Source organism: Alligator sinensis, unplaced genomic scaffold (genome assembly GCF_000455745.1).
Source record: "Alligator sinensis unplaced genomic scaffold, ASM45574v1 scaffold768_5, whole genome shotgun sequence".
NCBI lineage: Eukaryota > Metazoa > Chordata > Crocodylia > Alligatoridae > Alligator > Alligator sinensis.
The window spans coordinates 2,664,420-2,674,424 of NW_005841991.1; the positions used below are offsets into that span (position 1 = coordinate 2,664,420).

Consider the following 10,005-nt stretch of genomic DNA (forward strand, 5'->3'; position numbering starts at 1 on the left):
TTTAGGCCACAGGGGAGGTGCATGAAGGGCACAGCACAGTTTAGAGCCTTGCCAAGAGCACAGCACAAGACCTAGGTGACCTGAGGCCAAGAGGGCCAGAGTTCAAGCCTGAGTGGGGCAACAGAGGCAGCCTAAAGCCAGGACAGCCAGAGTTGAAGTCCAAGAGGGACCAAGATGGGACTGAGGAGGCTGAGAGCCTGAGAAAGGCAAGACCAGGGCCAGAGAGAGCCCCAAGCCTGGGCATGGCACAAACAGGGGTAGAGGGCCAAAGCCAAAAAATGGGTGAGACTAGGGCTGGAGCCCAGAATCCAATGTCCAGTGCAGTAGCTTATGCTAAGAGGGGCACACCTAGAGAAAAGGAGCCAAAGCCAGGAAGGCCAAAGCCCCTACAAAGGTTTCAAAGCCCAAGAAGGTCAACCATTGCTGGGCAACCTCTCTGAAGAGGTACTGTGTACCAGCCAGCGGCATGGGCATGGCTGTAGGGAAGGAAGAAGATCATGCCCACCGCCCTTAAGGCACCCGGTGTCCTAGGGCACCAATAAGGCTGAAAGAGCCACGACAGATTGAACAAAGGCAGACTGGTAGTGGACTGGATGCCCTCTGGGCCTCAAGGCAGCCTCCCAACCTTTTGTTTAGAACATCAAGGCATGGCAGGCAAACAGTAGGGAAGGGTACCCTGAGGAATTGGAGGAGGCAGGAGTCATGCGTCTACTAGAGGGCAACACAGCGCAACTGGACATGGGTCCTGCCCACTATGCCCTGGTGCTCAAGTTCAGTGTCTGCTGCTTCTTGCCAAAAGCCAACCAGCACCTCACCACTCGGTAGCTGCTCAAACTGTGGACACACATGCTATACATTAGTATAACTTAGACACGTATTGTTTTATTCCTGATTTTTCGGATAATTCAATACTGGATTTGCACGTGTTATACCATGGTAAGATGCTATGTTGCATGTTTCCTCCCAAGGGGCTGAAACCAGAGCCTGCTGAGAAGAGAAGAATGGTATTGAAGCTAACCCACTATACAAGCAGAAGAGAGACCTAAGAGAGCTGCAGAGAGTCTTTTTAAAGTCTTTCAGTTGAGATCCAAAGGTTTGGATGTTAGGTTTCCCTTAGCAAGTGCCTGAGGATGGAGCGTGACTGGGCCTACAAACAAAAACCAATAAGACGACTAACATCTGGTCAGATCTACTGTGTCCATAAGTGATAAAGCTCTACAAATTGTTGTATGTACCTGTTCTGGAAGCTACCTGGGGGAGGGGCAGAGCCCTCACAATGTATGCTAGCTGAGGGAAGTCAGTAGCAGCTGTCCCAAGAAGCTTGTCTGCTACTTTCAATAAACTGTGTTAATTGTTTCTGGAGTCTGGCTCTGAATTATTGATCGACCAAATAACACATGTGTAGCAAGGTGACCAGGTTGCCTGGCTTCAATCAGTCCTTGAGCCCTTCAATCTGGTCCCAGAAACACACTTTCTCTGGGCTCAAAACCACAGGCTGTAGTGCCTGGATTCCCAGGACTCATCCAAAAGCAAAACAATCCAAATACATATGCCTTTAGCCCAGTCCCAGTACACAGGCTTCAAAACCCCAGGGTTGATCTGCATCACGGGGTTCAGTTACAAATATCAAACAATCTAAAATCAACACGCCCAGCATGGGTTAGCTCTCACCCTATAGTTTTTCTTCAAGGGGAAGATGGAACCCTCCTCCATCTAAACATTTCCCCCTCTAGTTTCTCCCAATTGCTTCCTCTTCCTCTTCTTTTATTTCCCCTCATTATTGCTAATTGCTTGCCAGCTGAGTCCCCTTCCACAGGCAGCTTGTTGCCAGCTGGCTAAATGACCCACGCTGCCAGCCTGCAGCCTGTTACAACATGGTAGCAAAAGTGGGGAATAAAAAAATGAACAAAAGAAGAAATGACACATCTGCAATTTCCAGAGCAGTCACAGCTGTCCAACAATGGAGCAGAAATCTGAAACAAGTTCAAGTAGAGCTTCAACATCCCTATGTTGGCTGGTGGAACCATGGAGAATGAAGACCAAATCAAAGTAGCTATTTTTTTAATCTAGCAAGGCAGGAAGATATCACGGAGTACAACAGTTTGCAAATGTCAGAAACAGAAAAGACTAACTATGAGACAATCCTGAAAACATTTGAAGAGTACTACAGGTCAAAACAAAATGAAACCTTCAAAAGGCTGAACTTTTATTTGACAAAACAAAAAGCATGAGACAACTGAGGAGTTTCTTACTGATCTTATGCTTTTGAGTCAAACTGGTAACTCTGGAGAGTTAACACAGCCTCTTAGAAGAAACCTAATTGTACAGGAGTCAGTGATATTAAGCATAGAAAAAGGCTGTTAGAAAATACTGGACTCATTTTGGAGTAAGCAATTAGACTTTGTCAGACTTTGGAAATGACATAAGTTACATATGGGATTCCTAAAATAATGAGAACAGAGAATGGTCCTCAATTTAACTATTTTGAGTTGTAAAAGTTTGCATGTAAAAATGAGTTTCAGCACAGCACTCATAGTCCCAAATACCCCAAATCCAAATGGGCTGAAGAAAAATAGAGTCCACTTGTTAAAAAAATGTTTAAACAAAATAAAGCAAACAATTCAAACACTGATCAATAGTTGGCACACCTATATTACAGGGCAACACTATGAAACCTTCACAGAAATCCCATTTAATAGGAAGATCAGAACCAGGTGGGCTAATTTAATGAACAATGACTTTGTTGACAAGAGATAACATTAATTTTGAAAGGTTCTAAGTGGTCTAAGTTTCAAGGGGTTTAAGGAGTTACCACCAAAGCAAACCACAGAAGTGGTGCTCCAAATAACATGAACTTTTGAAGCAAAAAGACCCCCAACTATTTACAGACTTTAACCTGTATCCAAAGGTAGAAGGAATGTTATGAAACCCAGTACAAGGGAGGAAGTGGTATTTGCAGGCTCTGGTGTGCTTTTATTGATGCCTAAATAGAAGGCAAGGATAGGAATGGTATTGGGATATACATTAATGTATATTAACAAACCAAAGCATAGAAGAAAAGATTATTTTTAACTTTTATGTGACACAATTACCACAGAGCACTTAAAGAAGTAGGTAAGAATGGAAGTATGGCTGTGCACCTGAAAACAGAGGAGTAAGCAACCTTTATAGAGTAGTGTAAAATGAATGATTTGAGATTGCTATATGTGGGAGAAAATTTGTGTACGACCCATTGGGGAGTCTACTTTTACATCTAGTACATTATGGAGATAGATATCTAATTGTCATTTACATAGTGCAATGAATAAATTACAACAATAATTTTATTTAAACCTTATTGTCCACAACCCTCACTGTCACAAAAATTCTTGCTGTGAGGGTCTGGGGCAAGGCAATACAATAATTCCTTAACTAAAAACAACTCATAATACATATAAAATTATTTATAGTGAAAGTCAACATAGAATGCCTACCCAATAACTGGATGTTTGAAACCGAGTTTCCTGGTTGCTTCTTCTATCTCCTTTTCTAGCCAAGGTTGTGGACGAATCAAATATTTGACAAATTGGGAGACCCACCATACTGCAGGATCCCCATGGGCACGAATTAGCCTATCAGCCAGGTCTTCTGGGACAGCCAATGGCAAATATGGTGGTCGTGGATGTAAGCTGTCAACGATGGGAAGTTCTACCACCTGAACATCCTTGTCATTAGCTTCACCTATAATAAAATACATAACAGGATGATTCCAATATTCCACTTCAATAGCAATTTAAATGTCAGCACTGGTACAAAACATTCCAGATGGGTCACCAGAATAGAATTTTCTACTTGTTGATAATGGAGAGGCTGAGTGACACCCTTTTTAAAAAAATTGTATTCAGAAGAATTTATTAAAATTGCACAATTTTTGTTGTCAAACCTATCTCAGCAGAATGAAACTAGAGAATTTTGAGTGGGTAACTGCTTAAATATACCAGTTGTTCATTTTCACATATTACTATTGTGCATTTAATTCTACTTGGGCAGGCTTACAACTCATAATGAAGTTGAGCTTTTCAAAATATATAAAAAATATTATTTCACACACCAAGAAATGGATGATAGAAAATTATAACCATGCAATCCTTTTGGCATAGGCACAACTCTCAGTGTAGATCACATTTTCTGGTACATCATTATTACATTTATATTAAATGTAAATCCCACAAAACCTAGACATGACCAAGGCTGTGCTGAGTTAGGTGCTCTACAAACAGAGAAATACACATTCCCTCCTAGAACAACTTACCACCTCAGGTACGTGGCAAATCAAGGGTAGGAGAAAGTCAAACAATCAAACACAGTTTGCACATGGTTTTGTATGCAAGTATGCACCTTCTGTCTAATCAATGTTAACTACAACAGAATTGGTTTACACACACATATTGGGTCCCAATCACAGGTTAATATGCAAAGGCAAGAACAGAAGTAGGGCATCATTTTTAGGACAAAACTCTAGTTACATTAAATACTCTTTAAAGCTAAATTAATAAAAAAATAAATTAAAATGATTGTCCATATAGTAAAATAGGCAGCAATGATCCAACATTGGGTGAAAAAGCACAGGAATGATATACTTAAAAAGATTTAGATATTCATTTCTAGTCTGATCATCGCCTTAACAGAGATGTCATTGTGTGCAGTGGTTGTCAGAGTAGCACAGTCAGAGCTGCTCACTGGACCACTAGAGAAATCGTATACTCTCCAAGTTGCTCAAATATATTTTTTTTTAAATTAAGCCATCAGAAACAAACCATCAGAAAAAGCATTCTTTTGGTACTATAAATAAATTATTTTATGGAAGTATAAAAGTTAAAATGATCAGAGAATAACTGGCAAGCATCTTGCAAGGTAACTGGTAAACAAATTTAGCTAGTGTAAATAAGAATAAGGAATCCCTGTCTTATTCAGTAAAAAGTGGCAATTAAAAATTCACTCAGTTATAACTGTCCTGTAAGTATGTAAAATTAATTTTGGTACCTTTGTGACAAAGCCCTAGCAACATCGCATTTATTGCATGATTAAAAGGCAAATTACAAAAAAGTTTTCACTGATACTCTGGAGTTAACCAAGGTCGATTTTACGGTTCAACAGTAACGATATGAGATGCAGAACTTTAATTGGGAGATGGTGGTTAAAATGAGGTTTATTTTCAAATATTTTAAAACAGTATTGGAACAAGCTATACAGAGCTGTAAATAATTATTATTCATGACTCCAATAGGTGGGTCTGAATCTTCTTATGCTATCAGTTTCATTCTGCGTAAATCCACATTTCTTCAAACAGGTCGAACAGATAATTAAAAACAGAATGATACAACACTTGTGATAATGAAAAAACTTAACTATACAAGGAGGGTTTTGCTAGTTTAGAGATCGCTAAACTTCTAGCACTGTCCCTGGTTCTTCTAGTATGGCCATTAGAGTATAATCATAGTTTTATTATTATAACTGAGATCATGCATGGACTTACAGTGGCATAACTAAGTTAGTAGAAAAATCACATCTCTTTTAAATATAAACCAGGCCTTGAATCATCATATGGTAAGGCTTAAACCAGAACATTTTCAGCATAGTAAAACCATCACTCACCAATCTAATACAATTTTTGAACACATCTGTAAGGTAATGGAAAAAGGGGAAGTATTTGTCATAATTTACTTAGATTTTCAAAAGCCTTTCACAATATCCTTAACAAGAGGCCACTAAATAAGCTAAGCAGTCATAGGGTAAGAGGAAGAAAAAAAATGGCTAAGAGATAGAAAACAAAGAATAGTTGGCAATCTCTATCATGGCAAAACATAAATACCAGAGTGCCATAAAAGTTTCACCTAGGCCAGAAACTTTTTAACATGTTTAATGCACTGGAAAAAATGGTGAGCACTGCAGTGGCACAGTTTATAGCTGATGCAAAAGGTTAGCCAAGTCCAGAGAACACTGAAGAACTTTAGAAGGTTTCAGACTGAGCTGAAGAAGGCAGAACATGACAACAAATAAAATTGTATATCAATATATACAAAGTAATGCACATTGGAGGAAATAGTCAACCACCTTATTGTTTTGTAAATTTACTGTATCTACTCAGAAAATAAGGCATATGAGTGATAATCTCTACTCAATATGCAGTTGCAGAAAAAAAGAGAAAAGCAAAATAAATGTTAGGATGCTTAAGAAACAGCATGGGGCATAAAATATGAAAAATAATATACATAAATCAGGGGGCTACCCTCAGTTTTATTACTGGTCACTCCCTCTCATAAAAATATTGTAGTATTAAAGGAAGTTCAGAAATAAAGAAGGATTTGTATGAAGACAAATAAAAAAAAACCTAATAAATGTTCCTAAGAGAAAAAATGAAGAGTTCATCATATTACTCTAGAAGTGGTACACAAAATAATACCTACTTTCTCAGTGTCAAATGAATAACCAAGTTGGGTAGATTTCTTCAAGATTTAATTTACTTATTTAAAAAAAAAGCAAAGGAAAAATGATTAGTAAAGGTGATAAGTTCAAGTAAAGTGACTTCCTTCATCTTTATCAAAAGGAATGTGAAATGGGTTTGTAGCACCCTTCACATTCTGTAAAATAGGGTACCAAAAGTACCAAACGCAAGAACTTGAGTTTCACTACCTGAAATGAAATGACTGCCATCAGGAATACTGGTATATTTGTGGGTAGAAGGCTACTTGGCTACCTACCCATACCTTAGAAGGCCAAATTCTGAATACCAGGAGAATTCCTAATCTCTAAGGACACATCTACTTAGCCTATGTTAATGCACATGAAAGCAACATGTAAAAAGTGCTTTTTACTTAATGCACATTAAAATAGACTAATATGCATTAAGCATGACTTAAAAAGTGCACGCTTTAGCTAGTGCACATTAAGCCAGGCTAATGTGCATTTTCTTAGAACCTCACAATGGAGGGCACATATACACGAGTGCCGAGGCTGCTCTGATGCATTGGAATTCCAGCTCATTGGAGCAGACTCGATTAACTGAATCTACTGGAGTGTGGCAATTGCTTGTGTATCAGAGTCCCCATACTTAAAATGGTGGAGGGGGACTTGAATTAAAGCTCGTTGAACAAGCTTTAGTTCAAGCATCCCCTGCTGCCATTTTAAAGTGTGGGGTCGCTGATACATGAAACGTGGTGGCACTTTAATTAAAGCGGCTCTTGGAGCTGCTCTAATTAAAACACCTCCCCCCCCCACCCCTGGAGCATGTGTAAAAGTGCCCAGAGGTACTATACCCTAAAGACTCCTATACATGTGCAGGGAGGCTGCTCTGATGCACTGTAATTATAGTGCATGGTAATTACTTCACTCCAGCAGATTCCAGCGTCACATGTATCAGTGTCCCTGCACTGAAAAATGGTGCTGGGGCACTTTACAGCTTGTTCAAAAAGCTTTAGTTGTAAAGCACCCTGCTGCCTTTTTTCAGCACGGGGACACTGATAAATATGACACTGCAGGCACTTTTAATTAGCGCAACTCTCAGAGCTATGCTAATTAAAGGGCTCCCTTCCCACCCCACAACCTCCCAAAGCATGTCTATAAACACCCTAAAAGACTAAGTTCTAAGACAGATAATATCTACATTGTGTTCCCTTTAACGAAACAGTGTTTTATCAAGCTCAAATTACCCATCAATGGCTTGACACTTTGATTGTCAATTGAACTTTAAAAAAAAATGTAAATGGTCAGAATACTTGATTCTGTAGAAAGGAAGAAAAATAGGTTTGATTACAGTGTTGTATGCAACAGAAGGAAATTCAGTGTGAAGTGGAATGCATTTGAGAGATCAATATTGAAGAGGCTTTGATAAATAACTTACGCATTGGAACCAGTAGTGCTGGAGCCTAGGGGAAAATACTAAAAAAAAATGGCATATTAACTTTGAATGTAGGTGGCAGATACACCACTCATGACTTTTGATGATGGAAAAAGTAAGCAAATAAGACAAATGTTGTCAGAAGATCCTGGAATGGAATACTTAAGATGTAATTTCCTATTTAGAGAGAACATCAACAAGTCAACATTAATTCAGTAAGGTACATAAACACATGCTTGATTTAGTGTATGTGTAATCTCACTGAACTGAGTGGGACTCCTCAGCTGCTTCAAATACCTTGCAGGATCAGGACCTAAATGATTCCAAGTGACTCTCCAGTTCCATATCATAGTTTCTCTTTCCAAAGAACAAGAACCCTGTCACTTGAATTTAAGTATGAATGTAGTCTAATTTAAGTCTGAACGTCAGCTGGCTGGTCAAAATAACAGAAAACAGGATTTTGAATTACACTGTTGGGAATATATACGACTGTACACAAAACAGAAAGAAATATAGGAACTGCCCCATTTTACTAGAGCACAGGGTCATATATTGCAGTTTTCTCTCTCTAATAATGGTTGTATTATCCTGTTCCTTCTAAGCTAGGTGTTCTAAATGCAATGATGGATCTTTTCATTATACAAGTAAATGTCCGATTCTTTTTTAATATTTGAATACTATTAACCTCTTGATATCAATTATTTTGTGACAATGAGTTCCGCAGACTAGTTATGCAAAAAAGGCTTCCTTTTACCAGTTTGAAAATTGATGACTTTCAGTTTTGTTAACTGTCTTTTGTTCTTGTATTTTTAGAAAGAGTAATTAGGAGTTTCAGATTTACCTTCTTTGCACCACTGATTACTTTACACATCATATTCATGCCCTCTCTTATTTTTATTTCTAAATTAAATTCACAATCATTTCCTTTTTTAATATAAAAGTTTTTCTCTTTTAATTTTTTAATAATTCTAATCCCTACTCCCTACTCCCTAAATGATCAATATATTTACTAGGCTTTTTTAAAATTGAAGTGATGGGAGCCCAAGAAGGGTGGCTGTGCCTTAAGGAAATGATCCTTCGGGCACAAAGCAAGACAATCCCCGAGCGAGGCAAAAGGGAGAAAGGGGCCAGGAGGCTTCCCTGGCTGACCAGAGAAATCCAGGGCAGCCTAAGGGACAAAAGGGGAGCACATAAAAAGTGGAAACAGGGAGAGATCACCAAAGATGAATATACCTCCTCTGCTCGTGCTTGTAGGGAGGCAGTTAGACGGGCCAAAGCTGCCATGGAGCTGAGGATGGCAACCCAAGTAAAAGACAACAAGAAATTGTTTTTTAGATATATTGGGAGTAAAAGGAAGGCCCAGGGAGGAATAGGACCCCTGCTAAATGGGCAGAAACAATTGGTGACGGACAGAGGGGACAAGGCTGAACTCCTCAACGAGTTCTTTGCCTCAGTGTTCCTAAGTGAGGGGCATGACAAGTCTCTCACTGGGGTTGTAGAAAGGCAGCAGCAAGGCGCCAGACTACCATGCGTAGACCCTGAGATGGTGCAGAGTCATTTGGAAGAACTGGATGCCTTTAAGTCGGCAGGCCCGGATGAGCTCCATCCGAGGGTGCTGAAGGCACTGGCCGACATCACTGCACAGCCACTAGCGGGAATATTTGAAAGCTCGTGGCGCATGGGCCAAGTCCCGGAGGACTGGAAAAGGGCCAACGTGGTCCCCATTTTCAAAAAGGGGAGGAAGGAGGACCCGGGCAACTATAGACCAGTCAGTCTCACCTCCATCCTTGGCAAAGTCTTTGAAAAAATTATCAAGGCTCACATTTGTGAGAGCCCGGCAGGACAAATTATGCTGAGGGGAAACCAGCACGGGTTCGTGGCAGGCAGATCGTGCCTGACCAATCTAGTTTCTTTTTATGACCAGGTTACGAAACGCCTGGACACAGGAGGAGGGGTGGATGTCGTATACTTAGACTTCAGGAAGGCCTTCGATACGGTATCCCACCCCATACTGGTGAACAAGTTAAGAGGCTGTGACTTGGATGACTACACAGTCCGGTGGGTGGCGAATTGGCTGGAGGGCCGCACCCAGAGAGTCATGGTGGATGGGTCAGTTTCAACCTGGAAGG

General features: G+C 39.9%; 1 protein-coding gene across 5 annotated transcripts in view; it reads right to left on the reverse strand.

Moving 5' to 3' along the window:
• The window catches only part of FUT8 (fucosyltransferase 8), a 300,428-nt gene that overhangs the window by 17,763 nt on the left and 272,660 nt on the right, over positions 1–10,005 (reverse strand). For all 5 annotated transcript variants that reach the window (XM_006021405.2, XM_025201353.1, XM_025201354.1 and 2 more), the window contains one exon: positions 3,474–3,720. In XM_006021405.2, coding sequence (XP_006021467.1) covers positions 3,474–3,720 — 247 coding nt within the window. The remainder of the gene's footprint in view (positions 1–3,473; positions 3,721–10,005) is intronic.